Below are 23,115 nucleotides of genomic sequence, written 5' to 3'. Positions count from 1 at the left end.
TACCTAAGACACTTTGGAGATAAAAGCAATACAGATAGCTATGTCACTCTTCATGGCAAGGATGGGTCTCTGTTGGAGCAACTTCTCCCATCTTACTAACTCCTGCAACACTTTCTGCACAGAGGTGACTTCCCACTTTGTATATAAGAATGAGAAAACCACGCATATGTGTTCTCACATACTTTAACTGGATAGTTGATAGCTTTCCATGAGTGAAAGGCTAGGAAACTGCAGATTTATCACTGTCTTCATGATCAGAATAAGGATAATGCATTTTAAATATTTTCCCGTTGTTGTAACAGAGGGCTTTAGCTGATTTTAAAATGCTCAATAAGCATAGTCAAAAGAACTATATTTTTATGTAGTTAAAATTTTTATACTACCTTTCATGGAAAACAACACTTATTTCTGTTTTGGTTAAACTTCTGGTTTGTATCCAATACAGTATTAGTAGAAACAAAATTGACAAATGTTATGTCCCAGCTGGGTGAAACACTCTGCGTAAATTCACTGTAACTGAAGAGTTTCATGCTCAAGTAACTGCACGTTCAAATCCTTAATATTTAGATGACCTCTGTGGTGGTTCTGGTTTTGAGCAAAGTCAGACTTGCTGATGTTTCAGTGCACTTTAGATAGATTTTCTGCTCACAGTATCCTAATCTTGGTCAAACTAATGCTACCTCCAAGGGAAAAAGATAATATCTGTTTGATTTAGTGCTTGATTTAGTGTCATCTACAAAATTTATAGGCTGCCCAAGCTGTCCAATTCTTTCTTCTCTTTAGATACACAAATCATTAGTGTAAAGTACTCAAACTGAGCAAAAGAAGCTACTCACAAAGGAAGAAGTTGAATGTTACAGTGATGTTTGGAAAGAGCAAATGCAAAGTTACAAAATAAGTGTCAGAACTTACTCTGATATAAGTCAACATAGCTTCAGCGATTTACAAAATCTGATGATAGGGCTCCTATATTCTGGCTGTGTCATTTAATTTTACTGATACTTTTGGTTTGCAAAGATTATAAAGAACAGCTTTTTTTTTCTTCCAGGACAGGGTTTTTTGTATCAGTTTTCAGTCAGTTGGATATGCAGTTGAAGTCTGGATTTTGTCAATTTTGCACTGCTCTATGTCCACTAACTTCAGTGGAGTTGTTCCTAGTAATCACTGGAGTAAGTGGAAAGTGAAATTATTGAGTCAGCAGTATCTATACATTAAGAAGGATCTACATTTTAAACTGTCTTTTATACACTATAGATATTCTAAGTGTGTGGATTGCAGATGTGTTGAAAATATGTGCTAGTTGTGTTTCTGCTGAGGAGCAAAATTTAATTTACTCTAATTCAAAAACAAACAAACAAAATAGATCAATGAACTTTCCTTCCATTAAAAAAAAAAATACAGCATTTACCTTTTGTTCTGGAAGAACTCCCAGCAGAAGTTCTATAAATCTTTCTACTAAAGCATGAACACATGAGCAACTGATGATTCAGCTCCTCAAGCTAAAGGGACACTGAACTAATACATGCTGAAAGGGAGCCAGAGAACATTCCTTCGCTGAAGAGACCAAGTTTGAACAAACAAGCACAAAAATGTTCTTTAAAACAAAAAGTGCAAGAAGCTCTTCCAAAACATTTGGCTTTGGAAGGTTTTAGTTACAAGAGTGCCCAACAGATTTGCTATAGCTACAGCTTCTGTGTTTCTATTATAAACACTTAGCTGCAGAATGGAGAAAAAAAAAAAAAAAGCTGGTGGAAAACTGGTTCATACAAGAGATCAGGCTGAGAGTTGGTGTTAGAAATCGAAGCATGCTGGAGCCTGCATGGTCTTTATTTATTTATTTATTTAGCGCATTGATATTTCAACAACATTTGAACATAATACAAAATTAAAAAAAAAAAGTTTGTTCTGCAGCAGTGTTGGCACTGGTCTAAGTGAAAGGTGTAGTTCACATCAGGGTTCACAGCAGAACCAAGTATCCCTTGTATTGGAGAAGCTAGTGCTCAGTACTGATGAAATTCAGGCCACTTGGATTTATCTGCCTGTAACGTCAGGAACTTGGGAGGGGCAGGCTTTGCAGGCCTCTGTTGATTTTCATTGGACTCCTCTGGACCTCTGTGTAAAACTTGGGTGTTTAACTATTTTGAAGATCGCATGGAATGTTTGGAATTTCTGAATAACACTTTGGATACCACTTTTTTTTTTTCTTTAAAAGCAGCAATGTCTTGAAACAAAAACAATTGCAAACATGCATCAAATTCTCTGCATGGATTTCTCTTGAGTGTGAAGGAGATCCATCCATATAACCTGGAACAGCTTGTTGACTGGGGATTTAGGGTATGTTCCCAAAATATCAGTAAATCAGGTCCAAGACCTTCTTGCAACATAGCGTAGGCACTTCAATTTTTCATCTTTCTATTATTTCTTTCTCAAAGAAACAGCTTGCCATATCAGAAAAATGCCATGGTCAGGATGCCATTAGCAAACTGTGAAAACAGAGTTTTTTCATAATGTTGTTTTTACTTTATGACCCAGCTTTGTTTTGCCACATTAAGTTGAGAAAAGAAAAGGAAAAAAAAAAAAAAAAAAAGGCATTGAAATATTTTCACCTCTAACTCATGGATATTTCCAAAATGACAAGTAAAATTTTTTCATTTTTCAAGTATCACTTTCTTGACAAAACCAGTTAAGGTCTAGATGCAAGCTGTGTAATGGCACCAGAAAATGAAACAGAAGAGCACTGAAATGCTAATGGTAGTCGCCTTTTGACTGTGTTGTTTAGATGCAGGGCAGATCGTCTGCAAACATGCTGGCTGGGGAACTGGAGAGGGCAAAGTTGTTCCCAGCTAGATGGGAGTGTTGCAGCACTTCTGAGGGTGCAACTTGATCTCCTCCTCACCTCTGTCTCTGAGCAATCTAATCTGTTCCTTAACTTTTGTATTCTCATGCTACTTTTATTGTTAATAAATATATTTTTCTGGCTGCCTTGTTGTGCATGGAACTCTTCTGTTGCTCTTGTACGAAGATATTGCAGACAATTCCCTTGTTATAACCTCTCATGGGTTTAAAATTATGCAAAGACATTGCACTGCTCCAGTTTTGTACCATTAAAACTCTCCCCACAACAACAGAGTGATACAAAGGCAAGAAGGGTTCAGATTTTTGGAAGTAATCTGAAATGGCATGAAATTTGGCACAAAATCTTTCTGTAAAATTCTGAGTTATAAATCAGTCTCTGATACAAAACTCTGGTAGAGAAGACCAGGAAAAATATATTTAATGGTTGGGAACTATTCAGTGAATATCTTGTAGGTTTTCAGTTTTTCTTCTCAGGAAGTTGGCAGGTTACAGGATAATACAACAACAGGTAAATATTTGTTGATAATAGACTCTTACAGAGAGCAATATAGTTGAAAAAATTGAGAGTTACACTGTGAATTTGGGAGTCCTCTTTTACTTTATCTAAGAAATGATGAGTGTAGCTATGTGAAGGTCAGGACCACCCCACCCTTACCTACTCTCCTTCACTCTCACTTGTGCTGACACAGCCTGTCTTGCAGGTATCATGAAGAGGTAATACTAAATTTGTACCTATCTTGTTTGCCATCATTGCCTGTCCTTCTGAAGAACGTAGGAGGCACAAATGTGCAAGACCACCATATAGCTATGTAAACACATGTTCTTTCATGATCATGGTAACAAAGAATAATGGAGATTTGCTTGCAAATGACTTGCTCCTTGGTGCAGTGACTATATAGATCTGTCCCTAAGTTATGATGTAGTTTTTTTACCACCTGTCATTCCACAAAAGTAGCTTCTTCCTAAAACGTAGCTTAAAAATCCACCAGGAGTAGATTTTCTACATTTACTGTATGCCTACAGAATTAGTATTACCGTAATCTTTTCCAAATGTTAAGTAGTTCTGTGACACCGTAGCCCTACATATCCAATTATCTGCCCAACTTCAGATTCATTTTGTATTGTTTTTTCCCCTTTTGAGAATATTTAGAACATTACTTTTTGTTTTCTGTTTTGGCTGTGTTAATATCTTCCAATTTTTAAAATTAACTTTAATCTTCCAGCATCAAGAAGATCAGAAGGGGAGGATGGAAGTTTGGATCAGGACAGTAAGAAGGTAATGACCAGAAAGAACAAAAGGTGGTAGTTTGTTTGAGTTTCTTGAGGCAACTGTTATATAAAACCTGGTTATGTTTAAAGGTATTATTTTATATAACTGAAATAAGCATTACTGATTTTAGGTCTTTACAAAAGACAGTTTCAGGAAGATTTATTAAGCATAATGTCTCACCCAGAGTGTTTAGATTTTACATTTTGCAGTAAAGAAAGAAATAAGGATATTAAAATAAGCAACAATAAGTTTGTGGTGATTCAGCTAAGGCCGTTGGACCCTTGCTTAGTGTGTGTGTTAACATACAACAAAAATGTTATAACAGATTAGTAGTAAGAACGTGACATAGCACATCTTCTAAAGTGGGCCATGGTGGACAACTTATTTTAAAGAGAAACTATCCTCAGCCCAGATGAAAGTTAAAAGTTTTCAATAGCCGTGGCATCTAATGTGGAGTCCTGTTACATAGTCAATGTCTATAATTTGTTAAGTGTTGGTACAGGCTGTACTGAGCATAAACATTCAAGTTAGCAAGACTTCCCAGGCTGGTGAAGTAGGACATGCATTTGGATGTTAAATCCTGACTCATTTAATTGTTTTTTATTCATTTCAGCTAAAGACCAGTTGGCTTATTCTGAAAGGGGATATGGACACCAGAACTAATTCCCCAGATTCAGAAACTCGGTCCCTGTCTCTCACTCCTGGAACTGACAGAGAAAACTTCCAGAGAACACAGGAGGGTACTACTGCCACATACTCCCGTGAGTACTGCGTCTTGGGGCTGTCATAGCGGGCAAGAAGGAGTGTGACAAAGGAAGATAGCCCTGCTGTAGACCTCTCCAAATAGTTCCCTAGTATGCTTTATGCTTCATTTCCCTATCATGGTTACATATATTTTCCAGTTTAGCTATGGCTTGTAAGCATTCAGTACCTTTGGATTTCAATATTGAAACTATTTTTAGTCCTCTATTAATGAAAGAATCATAGAATTGTTTGGGTTGGAAGGAACCTTAAAGATTATCTAGTTCCAACCCCTCTGCCTTGAGCAGGGACACCTCCCAGTAGACCAGGTTGCTCAAAGCCCCATCCAGCCTGGCCCCAAATACTTTCAGAGATGGGGCATCCACAGCTTCTCTGGGCAACCTGTTTGACTGCCTCACCATCCCCATAGTAAAGAATTTCTTCCTTATATCTAATCTAAATTGACCCTTGTTCAGTTCAAAGCCATTCCCCCTTGTCCTATCACTACACCCCCTGACAAAGAGACCCTCCCCAGCTTTTCTATAGGCCCACCTTAGGTACTAGAAGACCACAATGCAGTCTCAGAGAGCCTTCTCCAATCTTAACAACCTCAACTCCCTCAGTCTGTCTTCATAGGAGAGGTGCTCCAGCCCTCTGATTATCTTTGTGGCCCTCCTCTGAACTGATTCTAATATGTTGATGTCCTCCTTATGTTGGGGGCTGCACCCCTCCAGGTGGGGTCTCACAAGCACAGAGTAGAGAGGGAGAATCACCTCCCTCACCCTGAAGGCCATACTTATTTTGATGCAGCCCAGGTTGGCTTTCTGGGCTGCAAGCACGCATTGCCAGCTTATGCCAAGCTTCTCATCAATCAACATCCCCAAGTCCTTCTCCTCAGAGCTGCTCTCAATCCATTCTCCACTTAGCCTGTATTTGTGCTTGGGATTGCCCCAGCCCATATCCGAGCCCTTGTTCTTGGCCTTGTTGAACTTCCTGAGGATCACAAAGGCCCGCCCCCTTCTGTGACTTTGGCAGTGTGGCTAGAGCTCTTGCCAGTGAAGAGTGACGCAAAAAAGGTTGTTGAGTATCTCAGCCTTCTCCATATCCTGGATAACCAGGTCTCCCATTTCCTTCTGAAGAGGGCTTGCAATTTCCGTAGTCTTTCTTTTACAAAACACTGATGTAACTATAGAAGCCTTTCTTGTTGCCTTTGACGTCTCTGGCCACATTTAAATCTAATAGGGCTTTAGCTTTCCTGATCTGATCCCTGGCTGCTCGAATGATTTCTCTGCATTCTTCCCAGGCTACCTGTCCCTGCTTCCACCCTGTATAGGCCTCCTTTTTCTGCCTCAATTATGGCCAGGAGCTCCTTGTTCATCCATGCAGGCCTCCTGGCGTTTTTGCCTGACTTCTTCTTTGTTGGGATGCATCGCTCATGAGACTGGAGAAGGTGATCCTTGAATATTAACCAGCTTTCTTGGGTCCCTCTTCCCTCCAGGGTTCTATCCCGTGGTACTCTACCAAGCAGATCCCTGCAGGGCAAAGTCTGCTCTCCCAAAGTCCAGGATAACAAGCTTGCTGTGCTCCCTCCTTGCTGCTCTCAGGATCCTAAACTCTACCATTTCACGGTCACTGCAGACTTGGCTGCAGTGCTTATATACCATAAGAGGCATTGCTTATACAAAGAAATTGTGTTATCTCTCTGTGGAGGAGAATTTCCTTACAACAAAAACCTGCCCCTCATTAATACATAAAAGCACCTATCTATATGCTACCTATTTTAAATAAACAGGATAGTAGTATCAAGCATATTTTTGACTTGTGGTAATTACTCCTTGGTATAAATTATGTCTTTTGAATATTAGTACAGACATTTTTTCCATATCATGATAAAGCATAAGGATCACTGAAAGTTTAACAGATAACTTGGACATTTATCTCCCTGCATCCTCCACTTTATGTCATAAAACAGTAGAAGGTCATCTGGGGTGAAAAAGCTGGGGAAGCAGTTTTCCAAAAGAATGTATCCACTGTGAGGCATGTCTGGCAGCAAGGCTAAGATGTCAGTCTTGTGGGCATTTTGGTAATGTGATAGCTGGCTCCATCAACTTCTATTAAGGAAGTTATGGCTTAGCTATGCAAGGAAGAGGAAAAACAGTTGATACAAAGCCTGTCACAAGGGTGTGACAAGATAAAAAAGAAAAGTTATTTTGGGTCATCAGTCTCACTAGTCTAACCTGAAGGGATTTGATTCCTTAGCTATCACCAGACATTGCATGCATGTGCTCAAGATGTTTTGTAGAAAATCCTGAGCAAGAAAAACTCAGGTCTGATCACCTCTCACACCTGACATCTATCATTTACAGTTACTAACATCTGTAATTCATCAACACCTAAACAGTAGCTTTTCTCCCTCTTGCACTTATGGTTAAGAGTGGCCTGATCTTTAACCTGACCTGTTTCTGTGGCATAGTCAGTGAGTATCAGAGAAAATAAACTTTTCAGATAAAGGTTTGGTGCAAACAGTTACATACAGAATAGAAGGGTTAGCAGTCATCTGACTGTGAATCTCTGGCAATGTGTCCAAACATTGTGCAGAGCACTGCATTCATTCATCTAGCCTCTGAGCAAACCAAGGGTAGTCTGCTCTAGAAGATATTTAGGTACATTACTCTAGCTACGTTCCCAGAAGAATATATCTAACATCAAAGTACTTAAGTATGAGGCTTGTATAATTGGCAGATATCTGGAGTGGCGCTTGCTTGTGTCCAGCCATGTTGAAGACTAAGTGACAGGGACAGCATCTCCTTACATCCACCTGCATAAATGTGTCTTGTTTCTGTATGTGTATATTTTTTGTTGTTTACCATTAGTCATTATTTTAACTTCACATGTGTAGGACGTTAGATATCTAACAAAGTGTGTAACTCCCGCTGTTAATGTGTACCTGATGTGCTGAGAAACAGCCTCAGAATATCCAGGTTAGAGTGAATGTCGTATTGGAAAAAGCGGGAGCCATGCCCATGCAAAGAGTATCTGATGTTCAGATAGCACCTAATTAAAGAGACAGATTACTGTATCTTGACCAGTTACCCCAGAAAATTTGCTATAGGGGTACAACTGCATTTGGATGTGATAATGAGCAGTATGTGGTTGGTGGGTTTTGGTGATATATTTTACCTTTATATTAAAATAATAATAATAATAATAAACTTCACAAATAAGTTCTTAGGAACCAGAAACTAAATGAAATGTTTTTCTGGCTGGAGTCACTGGCTCTTTTCTTATTACTATGATCTGAGTTCTTTCAGCTTTATACACCTCTTGGGTTTCTTCCAGCCAGCCACACGATGTCGCTTGTGCCTGTAAATGTGGCTCAGTCCTGGCAGCCTGGGAGGCAACTCCTGAGCTTCTACGTGCTAAAATGAATTGTGTTTGTTTTCAAACCATGATCTTTTCCTTAGTGTGTTTTTCCCTTGTAACTGACAAATTTGGCAACAGAACAAATCCCACTCACCTTCTCTGTAGCCAAGATGCCAACAAATTGAACTGATGTTCAACACTGGCATCTTTTTCCAAGCAGGAATACAGATGACTATTACATGACACTTTCTTCTCTAGTGTCACTGCCATTCAGATAACAAACAATGACAAATTTCCAGTTTCCAAACTGGAGTAGGTAAGTGGTCCATCTAATTCAATATTCACCACTATGTCTCTGTATCAGATGTCAGAGCCCACAGTGGGACCAACAAAGGAAATTCTGCTCACAATTTATACCACTCCTCAGATGATGTTAGATTTTTTTTCTCTTTTATCTTCATTTTGCTAGATTAAAAGTCAATTTCATAAAGCCATTTTACCTATGATGAGCTTTCATTGCCCCAGTTATCCTGTAGACCACTGTTCCGATGAAGTTAATTTAACCCACCTGAAAAGAACATCCTTCCATGATGTCCTGTCACTACAATTATTTCCATATCTTGAAAGTATCAAGACAGCCATTTCCAAATTTTGTCATTTTTACACTTAAGTTAATAAGTGCATTTGTAATGGTCACAGCCAAGTTTATTATGCCATTACTATTTTTGGTGTCCAATTTATTAGTGAAAATATTCAGGAATTTTAACTCGACACCAGTCTATGCTGACATTTCCCTCACTCAGCACTGCTCAGTTCTCAGTATCTATTTCTCGCATTTAATTTTTTCCTTACTGACCCTATAATTCCTCTGATAAACTCCATCTTCTTCAGTTTTGCTTTAATTTCATCTTTGGCAACATATGGAATATTTTAATATTTCATTAGATGAGATCCAATAAAATTTATTTTGCGTAGAAGCTGTTTCTCTTAGCAAAGAAAACTACCAGGGGAGTGTGACACTGTCTCTTTAACTTATGTTAAACCAGTCAAAATCTACATGAATATAATTGATTTTCTGTTTACTTCTATATTTTTGTTTAGTATTTCCTAAAGTTTTCTGTTGGAAACAAACTGATAGGTCCTGAGTACCTTTTTCCCTTCTTAAACACAAAAACTGTACTTGCTGTTCTCTAATAATATAAGCAATTGGACTTCCAATCTTTTGTGAGCTTATTGGCTCCCTGTTTAAGTAGAGAGTGCTTTGAATTATGTTTCTGTCACAGTTGTGATTTATTTGCATACGCTTATTGCATTAGGTTTTTCTCTCATTGCTCCATACTCTAAATTTGTTCCTAAAAGCTGAGGTGAAATAATCCTTTAGTGTTGGAGTCCTACCTAGGTTTCTTCTTGTGTACTGACATAGCATAACACCCAGTGATCCCATTTCTTCTTTCCTTGTTCTCTTTTTGTTTGTGTAGCTGCAGAACCTTTTGCTATTTGTTTTAATATCATTTTCAATGTTTAACTCAGCTTGACTCCTGGCAGTTCTCACTTTATCTCAGCACACCGTGAGCTCTTTGCTGATCCATCTTTTGTTTTTTCTTTCCATGTTCTTATTCCTAATAATCTCCTTAGGGTATTTATTAATCCGGTCGGGTCTGAATTCCCTTCCTTCATTCCCCTTTGGACACAAATTGCTAACATTTTTGTCAGAAAGAAGACTTGCACATTCAGTTCTTTGAGCTAAGTGACTTCTCCTAACTCTTTGCCTCAGTTTAGCACAGTTTCTTGTACTGAAATCAATAGTGTTTACTACAGACACATTTCTTCATCTTCTGTTGAATTTAAACTGATTCAACTTGCCACTTCTATACAGCATTATTTTTATAAACCAAAAACTAGTCTGAAATACTTTTTGTCCATTTACTGACAAAGAGAACACCCAAACTTTCTTATTAGCCTAGATATTAAAAGTAAGGCTTTTCACCATATTAAATCGAATCTGTTCATGGTAACATCACTTTGTGAATTTTATCTATGTAGAACCTTTCTCTTCAGTATTTATGCTCTCACTTACTTCCTTTTTCTATTGCCATACTTTCATTTATGCTTTTTATTTTTTTTCACTTGAAGCAGTAGAAATTTTAAAGAATTCAAAATGTGTGTTGTTTTCTTGTTTGTTTGTTTGTTCTTAAGTGATAAGATACTAATCCTTCTGATATGAGTAGTACTCAGTTATATTTCATCCCATGAATACAATATACGTAGTCACCTTGCAATTGCTGTTTCTGGCTGTTTTCCTGATTTCTGTGTTCTACAAAGTTGTAAAGGACTTTACAAAAAATATTATTGTGATATATATATCATGTCTTTTACAGGATTTCCATATTCTAAATCTGCTTCTCTACCTGGTTATGGAAGGAATGGCTTGCATCAGGTAGGTATACATTTAAATGTGTTCTCCATGTAACAGTTTTTCATAAATAGACAACTAGTTAAAAATCTACACAGCAGTAACACTTCACAGTGTTTTGGCTGCCAGGCCTGCCTGACAGATTCATTCCCTGTGAGGGTTACAGTTTTTCTGCCTGCAGGAGTAAGACTGGGTCTTTTCGTTTTGATTGTGTGTGGCATGAGCATTGGGAATCTTGATTCTCCTTCCAGAACCAAGGTCCAAAATGTACAAGCTGCATATATTAACAGACCACAGTATAACTTGAATTAATGATAGGATGGGTTAAACCTTTCATTAGGCAAGTAATGATCTTAGAGCAAAGGTGGAGCAGCTCATAACCTTTGCATTTCTTAAACCACTTTTTTTTCTTTTTTTTTTTCTTTTTTCTTTTTCTGGTTTGTGTGTATATATATACACGTAGTCATTATATAAGGGAGGAGGGAGCAATGCAGAGAGAATGGCAGGAAGCAACCTAGAAAGCAAAATACATAAACTTATGATCAGATTAAGACTAGGAGTTCATCTTCTAATTCTTTATTATGTATCTTTTGTAATTCCTCAGGAAAAATCCATCACTGATACTGTGGTCTCTCTCTCTGGCATTCGACATTTTGACTTCTCAGTTCATGTCTCATATTTTTTGATAAAAACACAGTATGGTTAATAGTGATAAATTGGGAATACGTAGACACACTTGCATTTTGAAGATTGATTTGTGTCTAAATTATATGGATAAGACCTCATTCAAATTTCCTCCTTTCTCCAAACAAAGATAAGAAAGCTTCAGAAGTATATAAGCAGGACTAAACTTCTCCAGTGATGAGTAAAACTATAGGTTATTAGTAGGAGCTACAAGAAAGTAATTGTAAGAGAGCAGCTGAACTGATTTTTCTGTAGTTACTGTCCATCCTTTTGAGTTAATATTACAAGACTAAATGTGCCTGTGATACTCCAAGTACCTGACTGCTTGAATTCCTCTCTGAAGAAACCAATGGCAGCACAACTTGACCAAATTAGATTTATGAATTTGAAAATGTTTGGATACAGCCGTCCCCATTTAGGAGTCAATAGCTTTTTTTCTGACTTTTCAGAATAACCGTTACTAGTAACCTGGACCAAGCGAAAGATCAAGTTGCGCACAGCCCCTGCACTGTTGAGGAACCAAAGCCATCAGAAAGTATAGATGCAGTGTTTGCTGTACTTTTGCAGGTTTAAGTCATGTAATGTGATAGGAAAGCAGCAGATGGCAGCATTTGTCCCATATAAGGGGTGCAACCTCATCTCTGAAAATTTCAGGAAAGTTGAAAATGATCAAATCCTTTAGATCAAATTCTTCTCAGAATGAAAGTGCTCTGTTTAGATTGAAGATTCATACCAGCTTTTTTGGTATGTTTTTTTAATCAACTATCCCATTGGTGCATAATGCAATAAAACAAAAACAAACAATAGGGAACCTTGCTGTTTGTTCTGAGCCTGGATGTGCACATGGTGTATATGCTAATGGGGAAAAAAATAAAAATAAAAATAATAATAACAATAATAATAATAATAATAATAATAATAATAATAATAATAATAATAATGCCTTTCTCCTGTAATAATTGTCATCATCATAGCATTTGCCAGCAAAGAAAAAGACAGTAGATCAAGCAAAGCTATGATACATATGGACAGTTCTCCCTGATCTTAGTGGCATCTGCAGTTGTGAAGCAGAAAACATAATAAGACACACAGGTTTCAGTGCAGCATAAGTGATCGGGTCTCCTGGGATGACTGTCATAAAAGGTCTGCATTGCAGGGGAAAGCATTTGAGGCTTACCTTCGTACCAGGTGTTCAAATGACAGTGGCTGGTGGCTTTCTGACACCTTTCTACCTGATTGGAAGTTGCTAAGAATCAGAGCTTAAATCATCCACAGGATTTAGGGGTGAGATGGGCTGATAAGACTGTGCAGTTGCTTCCCTGAATGACACCCAAGCACCAACTTTCACTGGTTCGTGGAAATTCACAGTGTAGACAGCACACTGCACCTGCACTACTTCCAAGTTTGATGCACACTTATTGACACTCCATCCACTTCTGCAAGCAAAGCTCCTTCTTTGCTCCTGTAGATTGATGGGTGTTGTGAGTGCTCTGGATACCCACTTAGAGCAACTAGGTCAAGTTCTAATGAAACTGCTCTCTTTCTGTCTCATAAGGATCTGTATTTTGATTGTACACGGAGTGGTGTGGGTTGGTTTATGGTGTATTTTGCTGTTACATTGCTTCTTTTCTTCTCTTTTAGCCTGAAAATATGGGCCAATACGAAACAGACCAGGAGGCGAGCTGGGGGATGAAAGGTATATTGCAGTAGCATTTCCACTCCACTTTATGTTTTCGTCCTTTGAGGATGTTTGTTAACATCTTCCCAAAAGGGTTACTATTCTGGTATCTTCCCATGGTTCATGTGATAGTGATAGCTAGCTAGCTCAGTATTGTGTTCATCATAGAGAATCTTCTTTTTGTCTGACTGAATATAAAGGCCTGACACCTGCATCACAAAGTGGTGTAACAATGTTGAGTTTATCCCCGTATTCTGAATATATGGCAACAGCCTCCATGATTCTCTTTGCTTAACAGGTGGTGTTCTCTTATCAAAGAGAGGAAGAAACTTAAGCTAATCACTCCTTCGAGCCATATCTGATAAAAAGATATAGTTCATTGTGCTTCTTTTTGGTCCTGCAGTAGGGCTAAGATGTACAGAATTCAAAAAGCAGAATTTCATTACATTAATTTCTTTTATTACAATTGAAGTGGACTGTATGCTTAATATGGAAGTTGGGTTAGGATTTTCAAAAGAGATGAGCAATTTAGGAACATGCATCTTTTGATGGGGAAGAGTAGGGTGTTTTTTTCCAAGTCACTTAATCTTGTTTTTGTTTTTTAAATCTTACTCCAATGCTTCACTTCATGCCTCTGTGTTGATAAAAATCTTTGTCTGAGTAATTGACAGTATAGATTTTGAAAAGTAGACTTATCTTTGTTTTTCATTTTTTGACCATAAAAAAAGTCTATGGAAACATACTGGCTGTCTTGGTAGCATTTAATCATTGATGTATATGAGAATAGATGAACATACGGTAGTAATATCTATTAACACTGGCCTAGCTAGAATACTCTTGTGCTAATTTAGATGCGGGAGCACCCCACCCTACCCCCCAAAAAATAGAACAATTGCTATCATTATTTCCACTGTAGTTGTCCAAGTGCAAGGTGTTGGCATCTTGGAACACTGTATTAACTTAATGATTTTTGTGTATGTTCACAAAATGACATGCCTGTAATAATCCATATATTTTAACTGTTTTCAGTAAAGAACAATATGGGCGGGACTTTTGGATGACAGTCTGACTTAACTCTGCACAAAAGCCTCTTATAAAGAGAAAATCCCAATTTTGCCATACTCACAGTGTATCAAGAGATGGATTTTCTGTAATAAACCTTTGATTTCAAGGACTGTTGCTTCAGTGTTATAGGCATTGAGACCATTGGGGTCAAATGCTTACAATGCATGCAGTTATCCAACAACTATTGAGAACTGTAAGAGAAATGTAGTAGGATAACAAATTACTAATGTACCTATATGTTCATTATGGTGACTTCAAAAGCAGCCTATAAATTCTAAACTGTGAACCTATTCTCATTCTCTTGCAGAATACAAGGTAAGAAGGGCTTTTCCAACACTGGAAGAACAATCAGATTCAGCACTTCCTAGCAAGGTTACATGTGTTTCTTTTTTTTAATTTTATTTTGTTAATTTTGTCCCAGTGAAATATTTGTCAAATAAGGATGCAAGTATGTACCATTAAAATTAGTAAGTTCCCCACACAGTCATTTCCACACATCAGAATCAGATTTGTCTGGAGTTCATATGTTCTTGTCTTTTTAACAGATTTATCCTTATGAAACCCTTATTGTAACAAACCGAGTTCGTGTGAAATTGCCTAAGGATGTGGACAGGACCAGACTGGAGGTAGGAATGATATTTGCTTGATGGCTTTGCAAGTCTTTGTCCTGTCTGTTTACCATCTGAGGTATTCCTAAGCTCACGTTAAGTAACAGCAATGAAAGAAGAGCAAAATAACACTACATATAATAATTTATTTGAAAACACTAGTATATCACAGAATCATAGAATGGTTTGGGTTGGAAGGGACCTTAAAGACCATCTAATTCCAAGCCCCCTGCCGTAGGTAGGGATGCCACCCACTCGATCAGGTTGCCCAGAGCCTTGTCCAACCTGGTCTTGAACACCTCCAGGGATGGTGCATCCACAGCTCTGGGCAAGTTGTTCCAGTGGCTCACTACCCTATGAGTGAAGAATTTCCTCCTAACCTCTAATCTAAATCTCTCCTTTTTTAGTTTAAAACCATTCCCCTTGTCCTGTCATTATCTGACTGAGCAAAAAGTTGCTCTCCATCTTTTTTATAAGCTTCCTTTAAGTATTGAGAGGCTGCAGTGAGGTTTTCCCAGAGCCTTCTTTGCTCCTGGCTGAACATTCCCAGCTCTCTCAGCCTTTCTTCATAGGAGAGGTGCTCCAGCCCTCTGATCTTCTTCATGGCCCTCCTCTGGACCCACTCTAATAGGTCCACATCCTTCTTGTGCTGGATGCGGTACTCCAAGTACCTGGATGCGGTACTCCAAGTGGGGTCTCACAAGAGCAGAGCAGAGGGGCACAATCCCCTCCCTCCACCTACTGGCCACTCCTCCCTTTATGCAGCCCAGGATGCAGTTGGCCTTCTGGAAGTGCACACTGCTGGCTCATGTCAAGCTTTTCATCCACCAGATGAAAGTCCTCACCAAGTCTTTCTCAGCAGCGCTGCTCTCAATTAGTTCTTCTTCCACTCTGTACTCATGTCTGGAATGCCACAACCAAGGTGCAGCACCTTGCACTTGAACTTATTGAACCTCATTTCACATGGGCCCACTTCTCAAGCTTGTCCAGGTCCCTTTGGATGGCATCCCTTCCTTCTGTTGTATCAACTGCACCACTCAGCTTGGTGTCATCTACAAACTTGCTGAGGGTGCACTCAAGCCCAATGTCTGTGTCATTGAAAAAGATATTAAATAGTACCAGTCCCAAGGCAATTGTACATATTATATGTATATTATATTACATAGGCAATTTAACTGAAGTGGAGTAGCCCAAAACCCCCAAAATGTGTGATAGAATGGTGTTTCACAAAGACAGAAATGAAACCCTTTAGTATTAGATGATTTTACAGGGTATTGGGAATCAAAACTGGTAGGTAGAAACTTATTCATTTCAGATCATATAAAAAGACTCTCCTAGAATAACCTGAGAATTATAAAATGAAGAGAAAAGCTCCAATTGTCCTTTTAATATATGGACCTATGTTTCAGGTCTGTTATCTCATTCAGCCTCCCCTTTTGGCTGTATGGTCTATGATCACATGAGAATGTACCATAAGTTTGCAGTAGCATCCACCTCTCTCAACGAGTAGTAATGTAAGCTGGAGAAATGCAGATATAATTTATTATAGAGGGGAGCTTTGTTTCCAAAGACCAAATCGTGAAAGTTATGTTCAGGCAAAATTCACAAAGTTAATTTTCTTGCTTGAGTAATGATAGGACTGAATAAATTACTAAACTTTTGTACCTTTGTGTTAATTATTATTAATAAGAGATTTCAACAATAAATATGTGATTAACAATGTTGGACTTTGGGGAAGATTTATATTTAAATAAATTTATGGTATTATTAACTTGATAACTTTATAAGAAATGAAGAAACTAATCATAAAGCAAACAAAACAACAACAAAAACATGAAGTGGCAGCAAGTTTCTGATTAGAGATCAAATTAAATAAAAAATCATATATAGAATTCTTAAACATACTGTATGTTTTGGAAATGCTGTACGTTCCTTAAATAGTTTAATGTGCTTATTGCTTGATAACCCCACAAATGGTATGGATTTGACTGTAAGGATAAGAGAGCCTCAAAAGTGTTCTCTTTTAAGCCTGATATATAGCAAGGTATGAGATCCATAATAAAAAGCATAATGAATCCAGAAGAAGGAGCAGGGCGTTGGAGGGATACTCATCTGGACACATCTTATAAAGGATTCTTTTATGTACACATATATATGTTTGTGTATATTAAAAAATAGAATCTTTGTTTAAAGACATCAGGCTCATCTGAATACCAAATGCAGCTCCAGCTTGCTTTTTTAAGACAACATATAGTTTGCTTTGGATGGATCGTGCATGTCCTGGCTGCCATTATCAATAACTCATACACTGTCCTCAGCTGCGACTGCTGTTTGTTTAACATTGGAGTTGCTCAGTCTGCTTTGCACCAGGTGCAGCTCTGTGCCTGATGGCTCAAGAAGCACAACCACTTCAAAGATCTCACAGAGGTTTGCAAAAGAACAATAAACAAGGTCTGCTTCAAACCTGCACCAGAAAAGCGATAAGGGGACCAGACTGATCTGCTGATTGTTGCACTATGTTAAACATGTGCGTCTGCAAATGGCCCCTTTGTAGACCATCTTACATTTATTAGGGATTGGTAGGTGTTTTATTTAAACAATTAAATTAGCAACATTTTAAAAGGATTATAACTACTGGAAAAACAGAGACAGGAGCTCATCTACACATTCAAGCCATATGCAGAGTTGAGTGACAGGAGTAAACTGTTGCCTTCCCTTGCCAGCCTCTTCCCCTCCTCTCTGTCCCACTCTTTTTGTGTTAAAGGATTGCTGGAAATAAGTAGCTTTGGGTAGAAAAGCAGTTTGTCATTATTTCCTCTTGTGGCAGAAGAAGATTGTAACTTGGTTGCTGACTTGTGCATTCAGTGCATTTCAGGGTTGGGCAAGACCCCGGACTTTGGAAGCCCAAGAGTACATGGGTTTATAGGTTTTCACAGGAACAGACAGAGATTAGACACACATGCACATGCATATACACAGCCCATTAGTAGAGGACCCATTTAGCATTTTTTGATATCTTCAAGATTTTGGAGGCAACACTGTGAATACTGGAAGCAAGCATTAAGGTTAGATTTCTAACCTTTCTTAAGCTATGTTTCACTTTCACTAAAAAGTGTGATTCGATGCTCACAAATCTCCAGGAGGCAAGTGCTCCCTCCGAGCAGAATCGGTTGCCAGCTTCTGTTTTCATCCTGCGGAGCCAATTCACTCTTGAAGGGGCTGTATTTTGCCTGCAGAAATGGTGAGGATGATAGCACTGCTAAGCCTATGTATTATCCAAACTGTAGAGTGGTTTATCTCGGAAAATATTTTCAGAGTCAATGTTCTGATACTATGGCTTTATTACCATCAGTTTCTCAGGCTGAAGTTTGACATTGTTGCAAATGTGAACTAGCTCCTAGGTGTGATGGATGTGGACAGGAGGATAGAGGTGATGTTGGCAAAAGGAAATGTTAGAACCATTGTATTTAAATTACCTGTCAAACCTGAAAGTGATCTTGCCTTGTCCTCAGGCAGTTAAAATCTCACACATCATATCACTGATTTCCTCGTCTACTTAGTCGCAGTAAGATCAGTAAATCTGCATGAGCTAGATTTCTTTAAAAGCCCTTGTAAGTTGACTTGAAGCAAACTCCTCTTTGTGAAACAAGGTTTGTTATGAACTTTGACTGATACAGCATAGATGTCATGGAGAAGGCAGTTCTCCTCTGATCCCTTATTACAAGGGAAATTTCCTGTAGAGAATGTTCCTATCACGAAAAGTGAACTCACATAAAAGGTATTAGCTCCTTGAGTGAGATTAAGGGAGGCAGCTGTGAAAGTCTTTGCTAATGGTCAAGGATTGCAGGAGGGTGGGGTTTTAATGGTTGGTAGTGTTTGCCTATCTTTGCTCCCATTGTGAGTATTTTTTAGATTACTTGTTGTGTAAGAAATCTATTTCAAGGCTTATAAATAATATTTTTTCTAAAAATGCATATTTTTCTAAGCCTAAAAGGCATCTGGAGATTAGGAGGGCTCAACTGGTAATAAATGCTTTAAAATAATAGGAATTATTTCTTCAAAACCACATATATGTAAACGTAGAAACACTTGGCATGTTTTTGTTTGATTGTTCTAGCTCAGCAGTGAGGCAAAAGTAGCTCAGTTCTTTGTGCTCCTAGAGGAGATGTTTATGCCAACAGTGAGCTAATACACACAGCATTGAGAATCAGTTATAATAAATGACCTGCTGATTTTTAAATACATTACCAGCACTCTGACTTTTGAATGAATAGCCTGGATCTTCTGATATAAGCTGATTAGAAATGTGAGAAATTTACAAAAGATAAGGAGTTGGCCCAGGATTTTTTTGAGAAGTTTCTCTTTACCACACTGCTTTTTATTCTAATGTTAGATGAATGCAACAGCATTCCCACAAGCAATTCTAAGGGGAAATGGTGAAGAACAAGTTAATTTAGGTGATATAAACAGTAACACGGGACTGGATTATACAATGTGGGTGAAGAAAAGGAATTGCACTTTCACCGTGTTGGCAGATGACACAGACTGGAGGGAGAGTAGTTGATACTCTACAGAGCAGCTCTTTCATTCAAAGAGACCTGGACAGGCCGGAGGAATGGGTCAACAGTGACGTCATGAACTGCAACAAAGATAAACCATGATTCCTGCTCTTGTGATGGAATAACGCCATTCAGAAACATAAGATGGGGAACAGCTCTGCAGAAGGGGTCCTGATGGAAAATAAGCTGAATGTGAGCCATCAGCACAATTTGGCAGTAAAGGGGTTATAGAGAAAACATGCCCATCTCAGATGTAGGCTCTGAAAGGTTGAGAGGCAGCAGTTATGAGTTGCAGGAAGGCCAGTTACAATTAAATATAAGGAAAAAGCTCCTCACTGGGAGAGTGAAGCACTGGAACAGGTTGCCCATGAGGCTGAGGAGTCTCTATCTGAGGAAGCATTTAGAATTCGGCTGGACAAGGCCCTGAGTGATGTGATTAAAGTCAGCCCTACTCTGAAGACCTTCATAGCTCCTTAATTTGCTTAGTATGATATATTCTGTGGAGACAAGGCCTTAATGTAAAGTAATCTAATCACAAAATAGGATTCTAAGTTGCTTTTGCTGCAATAGCATTTGAAAAAAATAAATACTTTGATGCATTTGGAACATTTTATCAAAAGGTTCATTTTACTATGTTAAATATTGATGTTCTGGGGCTAAGACATCACCTTTGGATGGTATAAATAAGCACATTCCTTACCTGCTCTTTTTCCAGTAGTGTTCCATGTGATCTGTATTTTTTCCAACAGAAGTTAGGCTTATGGACACTTCTGAAAATACTTGTGCCACTTTTAAGCACTTGAATACCTTTTACGGTTTAGTCCTTGGGCTCCTAAAAGAATGTGCTTGATACTTTTAGCTTACACTGGATATTGCTTGCCTGTTGTTGAGTATGGCTCACGCACAGCCACATAGATTGATTTATTTTTCTCCGGAAGTTGCTTTTATCACAGAGGATAAGATTTCTTTCATGGTCACAGGCTGGTAGTTTTGAAAGCCAACATAGTTAGAGTCTTTTTTGGGAAGTCCATTTAGAAAGCATCATTTATTTTTTTCTTTTGATTTTCTTATCTTGATGCATCTTAGTTTCTTTAGCCTTTTCTTTTGAATGTCAGAGTTAAAAGCATTATTCATTCATGCCCATCCAATACAGTAGAAAATATATTATTCCACTTTTGTTTGAGCCTGTTCATTCTTTGCTTAACTGAAACAATTGCTAAGGAAAAAAATATTCTGGAATGTCAAGTAGCAAACCTTCATCTGCCACCTTGTTCTCTTGTAAACAGAAATCAGAGATTTAAACATGGGTGCGGTCTTGTTTGAACAGAGCACTTACATTAATTCAAACATGCTTTTCCTCCTGAAACTACTTGTCTGGATCTGTTTTAAGGATGAGATTTTTTCCACAATTTTTATTCAACAATTGCCCTGGGTTCTAGCCATTTGGGCTGCAACCATTTTAGGAATGGATTCCAGTAATTCAGTTTGAATTTATAACAGCCCCAGCTTGTAGATGTCATTCATACAAGTAATGTTATGTGTGCCACCTCCTCTATAGCTCGGCTGGGGAAAATCAGGGCAAAAGCAGAATGTTGCGTGTTTTAACATGGAGAAGAGCAGTTTGTAGTTTGGAGCTGAATTTGAAATTACGAGTTCACTTCACGATGAAGCTCATAACCTGGCATGAAAAAGTACATTTCACTGACTTTAGTGGAACTTCACACTGTTTAACTTGCAAAACATTCATGTTGTGTTTCTTATTCTAAGCATATGCTTGTGTTGTAATCAGTGCTGGATGTCTATATCAATTTTCAAAGTCCTTATGAAAGGAGCCATTGTAAAACAAAAACACACGTTAGAAGTGACATGATATGTAATAGAGCTAATTCCTATCAGAGTGGAACCAGTGTGGAACTGAAGAGGGATCAGATGTGGAGAATTAGTATTGTGGCGACACAAAAGCCGAAATTAAGGGAAACTGGAAAATCTGCTTTAGGAGCAAGGTATTTTGAACCTAAAGCAAGTGTATGTGGAAAGTTTCATGTTGACTTCAGTGTACTTTTTTTGGATAAGGCCCAAAGACCACAGACAAATCACCAGAAACCAAACCTCTGAGCCCCAGGTGTGAGTCTGGGACAAATATCCAAGCAAGTGTTAGCACTAGCATTCATGAATACACAATAAATAACTTCATTGGATTTTCCAGTTTAATAATCATCTATGTCTACCTCTTTTAAGAAAACTGCACTTACATGTCTTAAATTTTTGAAACTCAAGATCTTCTATATATTTTCTTAATTTACTATGGATTCATAGTTTTAATTTTATTTATGAATCATTTTCTTAATGATACAACATCCTTATCAGCAGTAAGTTGAAGGCAATTACTTACATAAATGGCAGTGTATAAAAGCTCATTTCGTTGAATGACAGAATGATGGGATAAGTTATCCTTAGAGATGTTCTACTTATACTACTTTTTAGTTAATGTATTGATATCACTGAGTGAAATACTTACATCTTTTCAGCTTCTTGCATAATTACTCAAACATGAATGTACAGGGCTACTACAGAATATTTTGTATATGCCTTCTTTTGTGACAGGTTGAACTGTAAGTACCCCGTAGTAGTGCTGTTCAGTGGAATGCAGATTCTCCGTGGAGTTTCATGATACCGTGAGATACTAAATGACATATATTCACAGATCCAGGAGCCTTGTATGGATGCTAGGTATTACACTGGGAGGGGACAGGGATTTCAGACTCACTTCCTTGCTGCTTCTGTTGTACTGCTCTTTCTGGGAGCCTTCTTGGGGAACCCACATTGCTATGGGGAAGCAGAGAAGAAAAGGGGGTATACACCTCCTGCCAACACTCGATTGAAGAAAGTACCCCAACTAGTCATTTTTGTGACTAAGTGCCATGTTCCAGCAAAACCACAATTGCAGCACCTCCTACCTTATTCCCTTATAAATGGAGTTGCCCTGGTTCTCTCTTCATACTTTTAAAGTTCATGAGGTGGCAACTCCTGCCATTTCTTAACTTTCTTTTCCTGTATCATATAATTACTTAATAGTTTAAAATATTTATTAGGCATGAAGCTTAATTACTCAGTAGATGAGGATAACATTCAATACTCCCTTGGGAACATGGCACATGGCTAATTATAGCTTTGTAATGAGCCATGCAGTAGACTTAAAAGAAGCCTCTGAAAAGCCTGCTGAGCCCCTGCAGTGCAACAGAAAGAAGGCAGAAGAGTGTGCATCTTGATGCTGCAAAATAAGGATCTGAAATTCAGTACATCAAAGAGATTTTTTTTCCAAAAACATGTTTGGGCATCTGAAAGTTACATTTGGTCTAAATTCTAGAGGAATGGGAAAAGGGAATCGGGACAGGAGGGGAAGAATGGAGAAAGGAACAGGCTATTTTTATTCCAAATATATTCAGTTAAGATACGTCTAGCGTCCTAAATTTTAATACAGGAAGTAAGATTATATCCCAGCAGTACAGTCTCTGCATTACCCTAATGAACTAAACTTTGTTTATTTACATGAATGCATACCCATGGATAATTTTTTGGATAAATTCAAGTTTAGTTTGAGTATTTTGCATTTTCAAGACTCTGGTAAAGATCCTATAGCTTTTACTTCTAGATTTTGTGGAGCAGAAGTTGGAAGTATTACAAGGACTCTGAACAAAAATTAATTGAACTGGACAACTATTTAAAATTGCATTCTATACAACAGAGTGCACAGTAGCAAAGGCAATATAATGCTTAGCTGCAATTTCCTATGTACATAAGGTAACAAAAGCAAAAACCAGACATTTTAAATAAGCCCTAGGAATTAGGACTTTGATTTTTCTCATCTTCAACTCATC

At 38.1% G+C, this 23,115-nt stretch overlaps 1 protein-coding gene across 34 annotated transcripts in view; it reads left to right on the top strand.

The window, feature by feature from the left end:
* The window catches only part of ABLIM2 (actin binding LIM protein family member 2), a 142,390-nt gene that overhangs the window by 112,847 nt on the left and 6,428 nt on the right, over positions 1 to 23,115 (top strand). For 24 of the 34 annotated variants that reach the window (XM_080592031.1, XM_080592045.1, XM_080592042.1 and 21 more), the window contains 6 exons: positions 4,080 to 4,132; positions 4,740 to 4,887; positions 10,609 to 10,667; positions 12,969 to 13,023; positions 14,378 to 14,442; positions 14,616 to 14,696. In XM_080592031.1, the coding sequence (XP_080448157.1) occupies positions 4,080 to 4,132; positions 4,740 to 4,887; positions 10,609 to 10,667; positions 12,969 to 13,023; positions 14,378 to 14,442; positions 14,616 to 14,696 (461 nt within the window). Of the gene's footprint in view, positions 1 to 4,079; positions 4,133 to 4,739; positions 4,888 to 10,608; positions 10,668 to 12,968; positions 13,034 to 14,377; positions 14,443 to 14,615; positions 14,697 to 23,115 lie in introns of all 34 variants that reach the window. The other 10 variants (XR_013951267.1, XR_013951269.1, XR_013951271.1 and 7 more) reach the window with 2 other exon arrangements.

Source organism: Anser brachyrhynchus (assembly GCF_964034855.1).
Source record: "Anser brachyrhynchus genome assembly, chromosome: 4".
NCBI classification, from domain to species: Eukaryota; Metazoa; Chordata; class Aves; order Anseriformes; family Anatidae; genus Anser; species Anser brachyrhynchus.
This window is presented reverse-complemented; position numbering and strand designations above follow the sequence as displayed.